We start from the raw sequence: 18,411 nt of genomic DNA, 5'->3' as shown, positions 1-18,411 counted from the left end.
TGCCTCATGTTGTCATTGCCGTGTAAGATTCGTGTCTTGATTATGCGTGCATGGAATACGAAGTGATTTATACTTTATAAATAAATAAATATGAATATATATATATATATATATATATATATATATATATATATATATATATATATATATATATATATATATATATATATATATATATATATATATATATATATATATATATATATATATATATATATATATATATATATATATATATATATATATATATATATATATATATATATATATATATATATATATATATATATATATATATATATATATATATATATATATATATATATATATATATATATATATATATATATGTATATACTGGAGTGAAACACGTTACGAGTGATAAGATAAGAAATATGATAGCTTGGTCGCATAGTAAGAAGAGAAGAGCAGAACCGATTAAAAGATCCTGGAGAAAAATAGTTGAGGGAAGAGGATCGAGGGAAAGAGAGTGAGAGGGAGGGATGGAATTGCGGTAGAACTGCAAAGGATGGGAGTCACAGAGGAAGATGGAAGGGACAGAAGCAATTGAAGGAGACTCGTACATGGCGCCAACCCCTCACTTTAGTCCAGGAAATGGTGAAAGGAGAAGAAAAAGACAAACATTGGATCGCATGAAGATAACGGCTGGGGACGCACGATACAACTGCGTGCTGCGTGTGGCCTCAGCGCTAATCTCCGACTCATCGGTCTTTGAGTCTGGTGGGTGACATCCCTTACCCCAGGATACGAGATTACTGTGACATCCAGGTTTCAACGGTTTACCTTCTACAGATTTCCCCCAGGTGCTCATTTATCGAGCAGTCTAAAGGAAGAATGAAATGCTGGATGAGCCGTCTGCCTATTCCACCAGTATACGAACCAAGGGAGATAGAATTTAAATTATCAAGTAAACTTTTTTCCTTTCTCGTCTATTAACAATCGAGGAACATTCGCACCCAATGAGTTTGTGAGCAGGAGCTACAGTTTTCTCCTCGACAAGTTCTCGGGGAGCTGAGTGTGTGAAAACAAAGGAGTAAGGCGTGACACACATAGACACCTTGGGATCGCGTGGGTCAGGGTGTGTTGGAGGAGAGCTGGTTGTTATTTTGTTCTTTATAAACTGACACCCGGGGGAAGCTTTTGTCTGCGAGTGACCATTCTCTCTCTCTCTCTCTCTCTCTCTCTCTCTCTCTCTCTCTCTCTCTCTCTCTCTCTCTCTCTCTCTCACTGGACGTTATATATTATGTTGTGTGTGTGTGTGTGTGTGTGTGTGTGTGTGGTGACCAGAGATAAAAAGCCTTCATAAATAGTAATGATTATGATGCTAATAATAACAATAATAATTTGTGTACCTGATGCTTGTTATTCGTAGCTCCGAGGTATAATGCTTTATTTTACACCTCCTTGCCATGACTTTGATTCCCGGTCACGGCACTTTTCTTAACTCAGTCATCTCTCCATTCAAATAAACTCCTCAAGCGTCTGTGTGTGACGCTCTGAAAGGAAACATACTATACAATTATCTACGTCAAAAACTAACCAATTCAAGATTCATAAAAGGGGAGGATAAAGTTAACGATTTTATATTATTTCATACTAACTTTATTGTCTATCATACGACAAAGAGAAAGTATGAGTTACCCCTGCCCAGTAACTGTTGTATATATTAGTGGTGAGCTGAGCGTGGTGGTAGATACCGCTATGTGGTATCTATGTGGTATCTGAAACACATCTACGCAGAACATCCACTTCTTTCAAGAGGTTATTGTTGAAGCTACACGAGTTTTTAAGGGTGATTTTTTTTTTTTTTACGGTTCTAGTGACAGATTAATAAGATTTCTACATTATTAACAGGAGAGACACTCTTGAGAACCCGATCTGTATTTCCGTGGCTTTTGAAATTAGTCGTGGTGAGAATAAAAACATTTCTAAATACTGGCATGTAATCAATCTCAGCTCCCGCCACTACCATCCAGTCTACGTGTGTCAGGTGCGTACTAAACCTGCCACTACTACACCAGTACGTGCTTGGAGAAATACGTGGGTGATTCGACCGTCAACAACACTTACTGGATATAATGATAATAGTACGACCAGGTGGAGAATCGGATTGACGGTAAAAACAGCACTGACTTGAAAAAAAAAAAAAAGTTATGAGAGAGAGAGAGAGAGAGAGAGAGAGAGAGAGGGCGGGGGGGGGGAGAGGGGAAGTGGGTAAGAGCGGGGAACAGGACTTGTTGACTGAGCCGCAGCTTCTGTCACCCTCACTCTTGCCTTACCTGGTTCAGCACTAGCAACTCCGCTCTGTCCTCCCTCAGGTACGTCACTTGTCGCCGCGCACTTCCCTCGCCGTGACGCAGCGGAGGGCGTGTATCTGATCTAATCCTCTCTCTCGTGTACTCGGTTTCATTAAGAGCCACAGTAATTTTGCCACCTTAGGACATGTGGTCTTGGTAACATTGCCCTTAGCTGATGCTCTCTCATCTGCTCATTATTCTACGCGTTGTAAACTAGCGATGTATTTCTAGCAAAGGAACAGTCAGCAAATAAGAATTGGTGAAACAAAGCATACATGTCTCTTCTGGTGATGTGATCTGGTCTTACTACGAGTTTCAGTCATTCTCTTTTAGGGGAAGGGTTTTGGTGAAAATTTCGCTCTTGTCTTGTGCACTACAAAAGCGTTTGAGAGAGACTGGCACAAAGCTTCAACTTCCAAACATACACACACACACACTCTCTCTCTCTCTCTCTCTCTCTCTCTCTCTCTCTCTCTCTCTCTCTCTCTCTCTCTCTCTCTCTCTCTCTCTCTCTCTCTCTCTCTCTCTCTCTCTCTTCAAAACATCGTGTCATCACAATCCTTCAGTCGTTGGTATGTCAGCCGTTGCATGAGGCACAAGACAGCAATCAGCGCTCATTTCAGCACCTTCCTGTGTGGCACTCTACCTCTCACTGCCAGCGATACAGAAAGATAAGCTCTCGGCATCTTGAATTCTTTGACCTTTCAACATGATAAGTCATAAGTACATACGTAGAAAGAATAGAAGTTGACAGTATCAAACGAGTACCGATACCTCTTGGATTTGGGAAAGCGTTGAAGATCATAGTGTTGTAACAAACGAATCGGTGAAATGCAAATAAATGAACAAGAGCAAAGTATGGAGCAAGACAAAATCGCTGTACTTCTCCCTCCTATATAGCAATGGTTTCTTGATTATATTGATGATCTCGCTACGCCTGACTTGAAGAAAACCCTGACTCATTCCGCACACCCACCTACCCTGACACACCATACAACGCCCTCCCTTGCCATACAACACAAGTACGTATGACAACCACGAATCTCATCCAAATCACACGCTGTCTATAATCATCTCCCCTTCCCCACTCCTGGTTCACCATGCACACACGAGATGCTCATATTTCCATCAATCCAATTGTAAGTCCTGTGGAAATGAAGGAATATGGGAGCATGTTTCAGACATGCTTGTTTCAGTGAATGCAGATACGACAGGAAACTGTCAGAGGAACTTCGTGGCTGACGCGCGCACAAATGCTGCTAAACCTTGCAGATGTGACCGTAAAGTAGGGAGGGATCACCTGCACGTAATTTTGTGTTAATTTGTCCTTGCTTTTCTATTAATTTTGGTTTAATAAATCATTAATTTTGACTTTTCATTCATTTTCAATCTTCTCATTCATTTTGACTCGCTTTTCCATTCATTTTTACTCTCTTCCATCTATTTGAACTCTCCATTATTTTGACTTTTCTCCATTCATCTTGAGTCCTCTCCATTAATTTTGATACTTTTTTCTACTTATTTCGATTTCTCTTTATTTATTTTGACTTTTTTCGTTCATTTTGATTCCTTTCCATTCATTCTGATTCGCTTTTCCATTCATTTTTACTCTCTCACATTCTATCGAGCTTAAAGTGTTAATTTTAATATATGTAGCGTGGCTTTATGAAAGGTCTTCGTTACACATTGCATCTTAGCTTCTGTATTTCCCCCTAACTATGAGATGAATTCTTACAAGAGGAAGGTTTCAAGACGGTTCCCCAATTTTTAATAATCCTTTTGGATCTGTTCATTAGAGACTGATACCTCAGTGAGCCTTTATTTTTTTTCTAAGTTTTTGTAGCCCTAGACCAGTGCCCCTCTTACGGTAAAAGACTTAAACACGAATCCATCTTAAATACTCACTAATCCTTCCTATTTCCAGTCAGTACCCCAGGCCCACCATGGCTCCACTCGAGCCCAAAAAGGAAGACGTCCCTGATAGGCTGGTGATGAACAGCCTTATGCCAGCCCAGGACCACCAAGCCCCGCCGCCTCCAGACCCGGGCGTAGATATGCTTTACGGAGTGGAGGACGCCCCGCCTTGGTACCTCTCCATCTTCTATGGCTTCCAGGTGAGAGAGAAATCATGACGTAGAGTTAGTGAGGAGAGGAGGGGAGAAGGAGGTGGATGATAATTGTTGTCTCCTTTTTCTTTAACGTTTTGATTATTTGGCACATCTTCCTTTGATCACAAACCACTCTAAGGTATTTCCTTTTCTTCTGCTGCCACCTCTAAAAACCATTTAAGCCATCCACTAGAAAGCTCTTTTAATCTCTCTTTTCACTCCTTTAGGACTGTAGATGCCTTAAAAAGACCTTGGAATGTGCCTTTAGTGTTATAAATTGTTGGATATCACGATGAAAAGATTAAAAGAGGGCAAAAAAAGTAGTGTTAAGGCTGATGAAGTGTACTGTGAGTGTGAGTACGTGGCTGTTCTGTCCGCAGCACTACCTGGCTATGATCGGAGGCACCATCGCCAAGCCAATCATTCTCGCTACGTACCTTTGCATCGAGGAAAGTGACCCAGCCCGCGGCGCCCTGGTCTCGTCCATCATCTTCGTGTCCGGCTTGGTCACCCTCCTCCAGTCCACGCTAGGAGTCAGGTCAGTCCTCGCAGGGAAGGAAACAATGCCTGTTCATCCTCCTCCAGTTCACGCCAGGAGTCAGATCAGTTCTGAGAGGGAAGTAAAGAACGCAACATAGAAAGATATTGACCCCATATATATCCTGGGCCAATGGGAAAGGACAATATAAGTATCCACTAACAACGTGAACATAAATATCGTGTCCCTGATCAAATGCCTCATCAGGAGCCTCTCTCAGTCTGATCATGACACCCAATGCCTGCTGCCTCACTATGAATCAGGCGTGGTGGAGTCGGAGAAACAATGGCATTATTAAGAATATATTCTTATAAAGTTTAAAGCATGAGTGTGAGGGTTTAGGACGCTGACAGATAAGATCACCTCAGCCTCGCCGCAGCTCACAGGGAGTCTCACAGTGGATTTGACCACACTTTTCACTCACGAATTGTGCGTAATTTACATGTCACAATATAAACTACGTGTATTCTTGTACCTCATTACATTTTGAGCCATTTGCAAGGCAGTAGACACCTGCCGAAACGATAATTACTCTCAGTGAGGTCTTAAGCACTGTTCAGGGGGTGCTGTGAACTTATCATTAAACCCAGCTGTGACCTCACTGAACGTTTCCCTTTGTGTCTCACAACACAAGGGGGCAGTCACAGCCTGCCCTCTAAAGACAACTCTCTTCCTCCACACAAAACTACAAGCACCTAATAACACACACACCCTTCACTCAAAAATTTTAAAATCATCATGGCGACTCATACACCAGCCTCGGAGTCCCCATCTGGGGAGGGGACCATAAATGTCCCCAGGTCGGACTGCCTTTCTGTCGACGACCCTAAGTGTCTTGACACCCCCCTCAACTTTTCTTCATTAACTTCTGCAACAATCGCGGTCTAAGATCTAATTTTCAATCTGTAGAACACCACCTCTCCTCTTCTAAACCTCATCTTCTTTTCCTCACTGAAACTCAGGTGTCTGAGGCAATTGACAGTAGCCCCTTTTCTATTCACTCCTACTTTCTCTATCCTCATTTTCGATCCAAAGCTGGATGCTGCGTTTATGTGCGCAATGACTTAACCTGCTCTCGCGCCCACGCCCTTGAATCTTCCGAGTTTTCCACCATCTGGCTACGACTACAGAGTCACTCTCATACTAAATTTATCTGAGCTGTATACCTCACACCTAACTCCTCTGACTATAAGAAATTCTTTGACTACTTAACTTCCAAAGTGGAGCACATTCTGACCCTCTTCCCTTTTGCAGAGATCTCCATTCTTGGAGACTTCAATGTTCACCACCAGCTTTGGCTTTCCTCTCCCTTCACTGACCATCCTGGTGAACTAGCCTACAACTTTGCTATCCTCCATGACCTAGAGCAATTGGTGCAACACCCTACTCGTATTCCTGACCGTCTTGGAGATACGCCCAACATTCTTGACCTTTTCCTGACCTCTAATCCTTCTGCTTATGCTGTCACCCTTTCTTTTCCGTTGGGCTCCTCTGATCACAATCTCATATCTTTATCTTGTCCTATCGCTCCAATCCCTCCTCAGGATCCCCCTAAGCGAAAGTGCCTCTGGCGTTTTGCCTCTGCTAGTTGGGGGGACCTGAGGAGGTATTTTGCTGATTTTCCTTGGAATGACTACTGCTTCCGTGTCAGAGACCTGTCTTTGTGTGCTGAGCGCATAACAGAGGTGATAGTGTCTGGCATGGAGGCGTACATTCCTCACTCTTTTTTCTCGTCCTAAACCTTCTAAACCTTGGTTTAACACAGCTTGTTCTCGTGCTATACATGATAGAGAGGTGGCACACAAAAGGTACTTAAGCCTTCTATCACCAGAATCTCATGCACTTTATATTTCTGCCCGGAACCATGCCAAGTCTGTTCTCCAACTAGCCAAAAACTCCTTCATTAACAGAAAATGTCAAAACCTTTCAAGATCTAACTCCCCTCGTGATTTCTGGCATCTAGCCAAAAATATCTCCAATAACTTTGCTCCTTCTTCTTTCCCTCCTCTATTTCAACCAGATGGCACCACTGCTATCACATCTATTTCTAAAGCTGAACTCTTCGCTCAAACCTTTGCTAAAAACTCTACCTTGGACGATTCTGGGCTTGTTCCCCCCTCTCCTCCACCCTCTGACTACTTCATGCCACGTATTAAAATTCTTTGCAATGATATTTTCCATGCCCTCGCTGGCATAAACCCTCGGAAGGCTTATGGACCTGATGGGGTCCCTCCTATTGTTCTCCGAAACTGTGCCTCCGTGCTTGCACCTTGCCTAGTCAAACTCTTTCAGCTCTGTCTGTCAACATCTACCTTTCCTTCTTGCTGGAAGTTTGCCTACATTCAACCTGTTCCTAAAAGGGGTGACCCTTCTAATCCCTCAAACTACCGTCCTATTGCTTTAATTTTCTGCCTATCTAAAGTTTTTTAATCTACTCTCAACAGGAAGATTCTTAAACATCTATCACTTCACAACCCTCTATCTGATCGCCAGTATGGGTTCCGTCAATGCCGCTCTACTGGTGATCTTCTGGCTTTCCTTACTGAGTCTTGGTCATCGTCTTTTAGAGATTTTGGTGAAACTTTTGCTGTTGCCTTGGACATATCAAAAGCTTTTGATAGAGTCTGGCACAAAGCTTTGATTTCCAAACTATCCTCCTACGGTTTCTATCCTTCTCTCTGTAACTTCATCTCAAGTTTCTTTTCTGACCGTTCTATTGCTGCAGTGGTAGACGGTCACTGTTCTTCTCTTAAATCTATTAACAGTGGTGTTCCTCAGGGTTATGTCCTGTCACCCACTCTCTTCTTATTATTCATTAATGATCTTCTAAATCAAACTTCTTGTCCTATCCACTCCTACGCTGATGATACCACCCTGCACTTTTCCACGTCTTTTCATAGACGTCCAACCCTTCAGGAGGTAAACATATCACGCAGGGAAGCCACAGAACGCCTGACTTCTGATCTTTCTAAAATTTCTGATTGGGGCAGAGCAAACTTGCTATTGTTCAATGCCTCAAAAACTCAATTCCTCCATCTATCAACTTGACACAACCTTCCAGACAACTATCCCCTCTTCTTCAATGACACTCAACTGTCCCCCTCTTCTACACTGAACATCCTCGGTCTGTCCTTTACTTATAATCTGAACTGGAAACTTCACATCTCATCTCTAGCTAAAACAGCTTCTATGAAGTTAGGTGTTCTGAGACGTCTCTGCCAGTTTTTCTCACCCCCCCCCCCCAGCTGCTAACTCTGTACAAGGGCCTTATCCGTCCATGTATGGAGTATGCTTCACATGTCTGGGTGGGGTTCCACTCATACTGCTCTTCTAGACAGGGTGGAATCAAAAGCTTTTCGTCTCATCAACTCCTCTCCTCTAACTGACTGTCTTCAGCCTCTCTCTCACCGCCGCAATGTTGCATCTCTAGCTGTCTTCTACCGCTATTTTCATGCTAACTGCTCTTCTGATCTTGCTAACTGCATGCCTCCCCTCCTTCCGCGGCCTCGCTGCACAAGACTGTCTTCTTTCTCTCACCCCTATTCTGTCCACCTCTCTAGCACAAGAGTTAACCAGTATTCTCAATCATTCATCCCTTTCTCTGGTAAACTCTGGAACTCCCTGCCTGCTTCTGTATTTCCACCTTCCTATGACCTGAATTCCTTCAAGAGGGAGGTTTCAAGACACTTATTAATCAATTTTTGACCACTGCTTTGACCCTTTAATGGGACTGGCATTTCAGTGGGCATTTTTTTTATTAGATTTTTGTTGCCCTTGGCCAGTGTCCTTCCTACATATAAGAAAAAAAAAAAGCTGCGACCATTTTGTATGTTGTCAGGGCGTCCCGAAGAAGTCAGACCCACTGTAGTGTCTCTTTTCCTTTTCGCAAATCAGGTTTTTCAGGGAATGGATTCGGTAACATGAGCCTCGTTCCCCCACAGACTCCCCATCATCCAAGGAGGGAATTTCGCCTACGTGGTGCCCATCATCGTCCTCCTGAACACGTCTTTCGAGCCGTGCAGCCAAGTCCCTATAGCCAACATGACTGCGCCGGAGAAGCAGGAGTTGTGGCAGGTGCGCATGCGTGCCGTCCAGGGTGCCATCACCATGTCGGCGCTGATGCAGGTCATCGTGGGCTTCACTGGTGAGTCGCTGGTGCTGCTGACGGCGAGTTCTGGCTGGAAAATATGAATGATCCTGTTTTGATTTTGTATTGATTTACCTATATATTTATCTATTTATCAATTTATTTGCTTGTTTATTGTATTTATAACTTATTTTCTTATTTGTTCGTATGCATTTCATATAATTCGTGTGTTTTATTTAAAAATGAGGGAATTACGTATACCACTCGAGGAACGAAAAGGAAGAGTGAGGTACAGTGGTAGTCATATTGCAGGGAGCGTTGATCGTGAGTTACCGTTTTCTATCTCAGGATTCATAGGAATACGAGTACAGCTACAACTCAAGGGACGAAAAGGAATAGTGAAGTATAGTAGTAGTTATATCGCAGAGAGCGCTGATCATGAAGCACTTGTTTCTATCACAGGTGTCATAGGAATACTGCTACGGTGGATCACTCCCCTCACTGTGGTGCCGACCGTGACGCTGGTGGGCCTCTCGCTCTTCGACGTGGCCTCCCTCAAGGGTTCTGAGCACTGGGGAATCACCATCATGTGAGTACTGCTGATGGCCTCTTGAAGCTTCCCTTATGTTCCTGTTCTTAATTAATTCTCTTTCGTTCTCCGTCAGGGTGATCGGCCTGACCATTGTGTTCTCCCAGCACATGCGTGACATTACCGTGCCCTTCCCCATGTACAAGCCAGGGAAGGGATACTACAACATCCCGTGCCAGCCGTTCAAAACACTCTCCGTAAGTGACACGGAGAATGAGACTCCTTAGGGACTATATTCTGAGACACTTTTGCGCCGCACATCCACAACTTTCAAAAGGCTCTAGTTAAAGTTACACGGGTTTTTAAGGATTTATATATATATATATATATATATATATATATATATATATATATATATATATATATATATATATATATATATATATATATATATATATATATATATATATATATATATATATATATATATATATATATATATATATATATATAGTTTTAGTAATAGATTAACAAGATTTCTACATTATTAACAGGAGAAACAGTCTTGAGAACCAGGCTTATCATCTGTGTGGTCAAAATCTTTATTGAAGAACCAGTAGAATAAAGAAAACACTCTTAAAATCACGAAGAACTCCCACTAGAAACTTTAATGTAGGTAAGACGTGGAAACCTTTAAAAATACAGTCCATGGCTTCTAAATACTCTTTAAGACAGTTTACATCTCAAGTCACCAGAGATGAGAGACTGAAAATAATGGCCAATATGCATAGAAATCATGATATATATATGGTGGTGGTGGGCGTGGGAACTTAAGAATGCAGTCCATTGTTCAAAGATAATTTTAGGGACGCTTTCATCTCCAGTTACCGGTGACAGAGATGGTACACTAGAAACAATGACCAATATGAATAAAAATCATGATATATGTGGTGAGTGGCGCGGAAATTCTTAAGAACACTATCCATGGTTCCTCCAGTCACCAGTAGTAGAGATTATACACAGGAAACAATGACAAATATGTATAGAGATCATGGTATAGGTGGTGGTGGTGGTGGATTTGACAGCTCCTCCTCGCTGCGATGATCACATGGGGGCTGTGTGGCGTCCTCACCGTCACAGAGGTCCTGCCCGAGGGATCCGGAGCCAGGACAGACAAGGCCAACACTCTGATTGCAGCCACACCCTGGATCCGCTTCCCCTATCCTGGTATGTACCGTCCCCTGCCGTAAACCCTCTTCCAGACTTCGGTCCGTATTCTGAAGCACTTCTTCCCCGCACCACCACTACTTTCAAGGGGCTCTGTTTGGTGTGACGCAGGCTTTTAAGAGTGTTTTTACTGTTCTAGTGATAGTTTAACAGTATATCGACATTACGAAAAGGAGAAACACTCTTGACAACAACCTGACCAACAGTCTCTGTGGCCTTTGAAAATAGTTATGGTGAGAGAGCAAAGTGTTTAAAAATACGGGTCTTGCTTCATATATTCAGCAGTTATGTCACATCCTACCTGATGATGGCTAAACACAACACAATAATGAGTGTCCCCTCCTTTGGCAGGTCAGTGGGGGCTTCCGACTCCGACTGTTGCGGGCACCTTAGGCATGATGGCTGCTGTCTTCGCCTCCATCATTGAAAGCATCGGCGACTACTACGCCTGCGCCAGGGTGGTGGGTGAGTTGGAACCAAAGGCTTTTTTTTTTTTAAGGGACACCGGCCAAGGAGAACAAAAAGGAAGAAAAAAGAAAAGAAAGAAAAGCTCACTGAGGCTCCTGTCCCTAAAGAGAAAGCCAGAAGGATTATCCAGAATTGAAGGATAAATGTCTTGAAGCTTCCCTCTTGAGAAAGTTCAAGACAGGTTCACTCGTGGTCGTAGCAGTTAAGTAACCTGCCACACTTATTCCCATTGTGTTTTGTGCTTTCTCTCAGTCTTTAGCTTTTTTCTCTGCTGACGATTTAACAAAAGCTGATAATTGATAGATTCTTAGCATTTCAGAGGACTTATGATTGAGAGAAAACGCTAAATGCAGTGGAAGTGAGTGCGATATATTATACTCTGCTATTGACGAGGACTGCACACCGAGAATTTGCTGACTCGTTATAATATTTCTCACTCGTTCTCAGGATCAACATTCGTATTTTGAAATGCTTTGTTCTCACAAGGGTTATTGCCTTAAATGGCAAAGATTTCTTTTACGTTGGTGGTGCAGAATTATTCTTAGACTAGAATTATGAAAACATCCCTGAAAACCTCAGTTACTTCGACTAGAACCTCTTCAAAGTAGTTGAGTCAAAATGCCGACATGTTTGAGAATGGGGTGTTCGCAGTTAGCACAAGATGGGATATGGCAAGTGTGAGGTTCAGCCAGCGCACAAGTGTTTCTCGCCTGTTACGTAGTCAAAAGTGGGGAATGTTTTGTGTGTATGTTTTGTCCTATTTTTTCTGTAAAATCTCAGCCTTAATATATTATAGTGCTCAGAGATGTAAAGATCCTTAATTATTATTATAAGACCTGACACTGATTGTGGCTCGATGTCCAAGGCACTGTTCTTTGTTCTCCTCTTCAGGAGTTCGATCCCTGGCGAATTTATCCGGCCTTTAGATAAACTCTCAAGTGTTTTTATGAAGTGCAGTGCAACTCTCCCAGCAGTTCTTCCTTCCTTCGGATTAGTTAATACGTGGGTGCCTGGGAAAACCTGGGGAAGGTAAACTGTTAAAGCTCAGATATCACAGTGGTCGTGTGTCGCTGGGTAAGGGATGTCACCCACCACAGATTTAAATGCCAATGAGACGGAGATGAGCTGCCCCAACGTTATCTTTACCTACTTCCTTAATTAGTATTTATGATCTCAAACCACTTGTGTAGCCTCAAACCAGGGCACAACCAGAACAAATGCACTACACCGAAATACTGAGCAATTCATCTGAAACCTCAAAATACCAATGTACATCTGAACTAAAGAAGAGAGGTGTCGTGTCGGGGGTCGAACCTGAATTCCGAGCATGAAAGCCCAACGCGTTACAGTCAATCAATGAGGGTAACTACTCTATATTCAAGCAGGGTTGTAGGAACTTTACCTCGTTACACTTACCATGGGAGGATTGGTGTATTCTTAATGAGACTTCATTTTCGTACAGGATGCAAACAGCCTCCTTCCCATGCCATCAATCGAGGTATTGGTGTGGAGGGCATCGGCTGCTTGCTAGCTGGGCTCTTTGGCTCGGGAAGCGGGACCACATCTTACTCAGGCAACATTGGTATTCTCTCCATCACTAAGGTAAGGCGCTATTAAACTCGCAAGTGAGAGAAATAGTAGACCTTTATACTCGTTAAGCCATATATGAGGCTTCTATAACGCCATCTCCTTTCCTTTTCCTCTTGCTGTGTTTATTTAAGTTCATCATATGTATATACTGAACTAGCAGAAACAATATACGTTTATTTATGATATTCTTCATGCAATAACCAGCAAAATTTTCACATTGATAAGGGATATTTTGAACTCGTGGAATTTAGTGCCCTGGCTGGTGAGAGGTTAGCGTCTGGCCAGAGGTGTATTGATACTGTAGATCAGTGCATTACGGAAGTGACAAGAAGATAAAAAAAAACAAAAAAAAAAAACAGATGGGTAGAAGACCAGAAACAGATTAAAAGAGCCCGAAGAAAACCATTTGAGTGAAGATCGATGGGAAGACAGAAAGTGAGATGGAGGGATGGAATTGCACTAGAACTGCTACGGGTGGGAGTCAGAAGATGCAATAGATAGATAATTGGAGGAGACTCGTACGTGGCGCCAACTCCTCACTCTAGGGAAACGGCAAAAGGAGATCAATCTGTACTTTGGTTGCAGGTAGCCAGCCGGCGGGTGATCCAGTACAGCGGCATCATCATGCTGGTGTGCGGCGTGGTGGCTAAAGTGGGAGCTACCTTCGTCACTATCCCTGCACCTGTCATTGCCGGCATCTTCTACATCAAATTTTCCATGATTACTGCCGTGGGGATAGCGACCCTCCAGTACATCGATTTCGGCTCCTCCAGGAACCTCTTCATCCTCGGCTTCTCCATTTTCTTCGGTCTCTCCTTCCCAAAGGTAAAGAAATTATGAAAATGCTCTGCTAAAAGCTACGATAATACTCCCCTTGGGCACTTCACTGATATTTATATTGATTTATGCCTTGACTATAAGACACCGTACTGACCTACCTCATGTGAAAGTGAACTGAAGCCTTAACAAAGTGAAGCCTTAACAAAGTAGCTATTACCTTGAAATCATTTTTTATTTCCCTCTTGTGGATCCCGATAGAGAGTTCAAATGGACATGAGATACACTATTTTTCTTCCCATCTTCTCTCACTGACAGTGGTTAGAGGCAAACCCAAATGCCATTCAAACCGGAGTGGCGATGCTGGATCAGACCATTGGTGTCCTGCTGCAGACCTCCATGTTCCTCGGAGGACTGATTGGCCTCATCCTCGACAACACCATTCCAGGTAGGCCTGAAAAAAGGTCGTCCATAATTAGTCTTTATTTTCAGTGTTTCAATCTTTCAGGTGCTCAGGTCCTGCCTTCTATAAGTCAAGCTCCTTTAGTGGTCTCCTTTTCTGTTGTTCTTGCGTTCTTATACCTAGGAATGTGTAGCTCTATTGGTTTCTTGTAACTTCCCTTCTATTCTTATGTTCTTATTGTCATGTTATTGGCCGAGTTTACCTTGAATGGGATCACGTTTTCTTAGTGTCCCCGTTTCCGGTTACCTGCCATTCGGGCATTATCCTTATTATTGTTATAAGTAGTGTACGGCTTATTTACCCATTTTATATCATGTAGTATTATTCTCTTCATAATTTAACTTCTCTATATCTTTGTATGTATAAGGAAGGAAGTATAATTGAGGTGAAATACGTTGAAAACGAGGGGAGCTTGAGTGGGCAACAACACATTCCAAAGAGGGGAAAGGCAGAGCGCCTTAGGTCGTGAGGAAAGGTGGAGGGAAGGCTTCTCTCAGGGAAGGATCTTGGTGCGGATTGGTGATGGAGTGAGTTTGTGGAGGTATTAGTGGTGTAGCGGTATAACCTTGATATCCAGGATCAGGTTAGTGAGTCTTTTGTGGTACCAAGAGCTCTTGTCCGCTGAAATTCGGTTGTAGAGTTGTGCCGGTGACGCTGTTGGAAGGGGTCATAGGTCAAACTGGCAGCCATTTTGTGAGTGGAGGTTGTGGTGTTAACCTTGGGAGTTGGTGTTGTGGTGTATTGGTGATTTTAGGGACGATGTTATGGTGTTATGGGTAATCTTTGGTGATGATGGTAATCTCCTGTGAGGCTTGAGGAGGTGAAATACAGGAATTATTGTCTGGGGACGCGGTAATGGCGTCCAGGTAAATTCCTGCGGTTGAGGGGAAATATTTCTGTGACTGGTGGAGGTGTAAACGGGTTCTGGTGATGTGGGAAGTGACGAGAACGTCATGTAGTAACGTGTACTACCTCATGTTGTTTGTGAATTATTATTAGTATTAATATATGTGCTTGTAACATAGAATAATCGTGTTTTCTACTCCCCCCCCAACATTAATCTGGTATTAGAGGTAATTCCAGGTGTGCTGAGTCAAGGTAAAGGTAGAGTGAGAGATAATTCTGGCGATTTCGGATAGGTCGGGTAGGCACTCGAAGCCTTTAAAAATCCAGACCTTTAAAACTTTCCGGGATCAGTGTAACCCACTTTCTTGGAGAGATAACCGGGATCGTACGATCGCAGGTAAGTAAGCGATCGTGACATTATATTGTCATCATCATGTCAAAGTACACTGACTGAAAATCTTCCACTAGGCACAGACGAGGAACGAGGCATCCTGCAATGGAATGGAAAGATATCTGAAGAGAAGCAATACAAAGATTCGAAGATCTCTTCCCCTTCCTTCGAGACATCATCAATACTGCCATCATCCTCATACTCACCTCCATATGATTTCCCCTACGGCATGGATCTCATTAGAAGGTACGGTCAACTGTACAAAGTTTAGTCACAACTGTCGGTAGGTTTGCCCGGTCTCGACCCCTGGCAGCTACACGCTCACTGATCAATTATGTAAACTTTTTGATAACGTAGAAAACTGCAGAAAATGTAAGATACACCGAAAGGCTCGTATTTCGAAGTGTTTTGGTCTCTTACAAGGGATGTTTTTAAGAAGCCACACTGTGATTTGTCAGGTCGTCTTAAATATTTTTTTTTTCCACTGATAATGTAGAATCCTTATTAAACTACCACTAAGATCACGAAAACACCCTTGAAAATCCCTGTTAATTTCACTAGATCCTATTGAAAGTGGTCGAGATCAGACGCTGACACGTTTGAGAATAAGATTATAATATAAAGTCTTACAATGTGCATGCATGAACCAAAAGTGATGTGTAATGTAGAATCTTATCTTCATTCCAGTACCAAGTGGCTTCGTTACGTCCCTTTCTGCCCTGTGTATGAAGGGTTTAGGAGGAAGAAATCTCAAAGTCAGGAGAGTTCATCACAAGAGTCTTGTTAAGTGGGTTCTATTGCGTAGACGTGTCAGCTTCGGCGACAACGATGGTTTGAGGACGAGACTCCCCATAGAGCAGCAGCATCCCTGACTCAGCATCTGTGAATGATGTACGTGATCGTGTGATGGAACTAAGGAAATAAAAGACCATACTGGTTACAGGAGAATGTACAAATCCCACATAAAGAACCAAAGAACAAAAACGTTAAATGTAACTAAAGTAGTGCACACTAATACTGAGATTACTTAAGTAGTTAGCAGTGTTAACAAAGAGTGACAGTATACAAATGATGGTACGATGGTTGGTGTAATCAGTGTTGAGAGGATGGATCTTCACCAACCACATCCGCGAGAGGATCAGATGAAGAAATAAAGCAATGGTCCTTCGCATCACGTCCCGATAGAAGAGCTGGTTGGTGTATTCCTGCTACGGTACATCATTACATGCCAATCCGCATTCCTCCATTTAATTTCATCACACCGCATTGATCATACCAGACTTATTTCTGATGGCAAGTTCCATCTAACCTTCTTGGCCTGTATACAGGAGTGCCCTTACTATCTATCATATTCTTTATCGATCGTCCTCATTTCTTTACTCTGCTGGTTGTCTTACTGTTTTGCCCATTTTTCAACAGAACCATCGCACAAGTCTTCAACGTATACTGAGGCGACCTCCTTTCTTTTTAACCACGATATTATATTTTCTTCGTCATTATCATTCACTACCACTAATCTAACTATTTCATCCCTTCACTTGCCTTCACTAAATATCCCTTCACCTTGCTGTTCTGTACATTTGAATCCTACTTCCTCCTGACCGTCTCCAAACATTCAGCTTGTCATGACTCACTCCTAGTTTTTGTCCTCCGCATCACTTTCCTGCCTTAGTGCCATGAAACCTTAGTTGCCTCTGCTGCCTAGATTCACTCACTCACCCACTCACTCAGTCACGTTCAATGCGGGTGAATCCAATTTCAAGGCCGCGTCCCATTTGTCCATTTGTGCTTCAACAGCTCCACTTCATTCGGTCCCTCCACCCACATCAACTCGGCTTTATTCCATAGGCATCTCTCTCTCTCTCTCTCTCTCTCTCTCTCTCTCTCTCTCTCTCTCTCTCTCTCTCTCTCTCTCTCTCTCTCTCCTCCTCCTCCTCCTCTTGAGCAATCTCTTCAGTTTCTCTTTCATATTATTGTATCTTCCTTCACACACACACACACACACACACTGTACTAGCTAGTTTCTAATTTGACAGCTTTGTTTAGGATCACCAGCAATGTACGAGTATGCAAGCAATGTACTTTTGTTAATTAAGTCTGGTTCATGGATATTAGCACCCTTCCGCCCAGACATTAGGGTAGCCGGGGTGAGAGTGACCACCGACAATGACTGTTAAGTATTTTTTATTTAATTAACAATTTTTTTTTTTCCTCGCCGGCTACACAAGGCAGTTCTCACTCACTGGCAGTCGTATAGAAGTGTTCGTCTCTAGACCGCTCATCTCAGTCCGAGGTTTGTTGTCCTGTGTTAGGAGTAGGAGAAAGCCGTCACTCTAGACTCTATTTCTAATAGGTAGGAGTGATATTTCTGGTATCTGATGATTACTTTAGTGTGTACATAAGTGTAAATAGAATATTGTTGGGGTTACTTGTGTGTTTACATAAGCTCCTCGTGATAGTGATGCGAGCGATACAGTTTGTTGTACGTTAAGCCCTGGCTGTTTGATTATCCCACATCTTCCTCCTTTCCAGTCTCTCTTTGTCAATATTTAGCGCAATTTCCTGTTTTACAGGCATTTCCAGATGTTTCCACTCTCAGGTAGGATTAAGAGTAGGAGAAGGAAGAAGGAGGAGGAGGAGGAGGAGCAGGGAGAAGAAAGATAGAATGGAGGAGGAGGAGAAGGAAAAACAAGAAACTGCTAAGAAGGCAATATCCAACTTAATTATCAGTATTTTCCAGACATTTTTTTCGGTGTGAAGGTAGTAGTAGTAGTAGCAGTAGGAAAAGGAGGAGGAGGAGGAGGAGGAGAAGGAGGAATGTATGAAGGAGTTGGCACCATACTTGGCCTGCCAGATTTACTAAGGTGCGGTGTGTGGGGCGCCGGCTCTGGTGCGGCACTGGTTTGAAGCGGCAAGGAGTGATTGGTTTGGAGCCGTTTTTGAGTAGAATACGTTTTTTTTTTTTTTTTTGGGGGGGGGGGATGGGATTTTGGAAGGGAATGTGTTTTGGTATGTTATGGAAGATAATTGTGCTTTTTTTTGGGGGGAGGTGTATTTTAAGGGATTGGA

General features: G+C 42.8%; 1 protein-coding gene across 2 annotated transcripts; it reads left to right on the top strand.

The window, feature by feature from the left end:
• Positions 1 to 2,225: 2,225 nt before the first annotated feature.
• Positions 2,226 to 17,833, top strand: LOC135092133 (solute carrier family 23 member 1-like). 2 transcript variants are annotated; one of them, XM_063990389.1, is made up of 13 exons: positions 2,226 to 2,339; positions 4,243 to 4,432; positions 4,807 to 4,964; positions 8,906 to 9,108; positions 9,514 to 9,640; positions 9,717 to 9,837; positions 10,666 to 10,807; positions 11,159 to 11,272; positions 12,738 to 12,877; positions 13,451 to 13,690; positions 13,961 to 14,090; positions 15,420 to 15,588; positions 16,030 to 17,833. In XM_063990389.1, the coding sequence occupies exons 2-13, from the start codon at positions 4,262 to 4,264 to the stop codon at positions 16,127 to 16,129; spliced, it is 1,815 nt and encodes a 604-aa protein (XP_063846459.1). In that variant the 5' UTR covers positions 2,226 to 2,339; positions 4,243 to 4,261; the 3' UTR covers positions 16,130 to 17,833. The 2 variants fall into 2 exon arrangements, with proteins under 2 accessions (XP_063846459.1, XP_063846463.1); XM_063990393.1 differs by lacking the exon at positions 2,226 to 2,339 and adding an exon at positions 3,220 to 3,340.
• Positions 17,834 to 18,411: the final 578 nt, after the last annotated feature.

This window comes from Scylla paramamosain, chromosome 3 (genome assembly GCF_035594125.1).
Source record: "Scylla paramamosain isolate STU-SP2022 chromosome 3, ASM3559412v1, whole genome shotgun sequence".
Lineage (NCBI taxonomy): Eukaryota > Metazoa > Arthropoda > Malacostraca > Decapoda > Portunidae > Scylla > Scylla paramamosain.
This window is presented reverse-complemented; position numbering and strand designations above follow the sequence as displayed.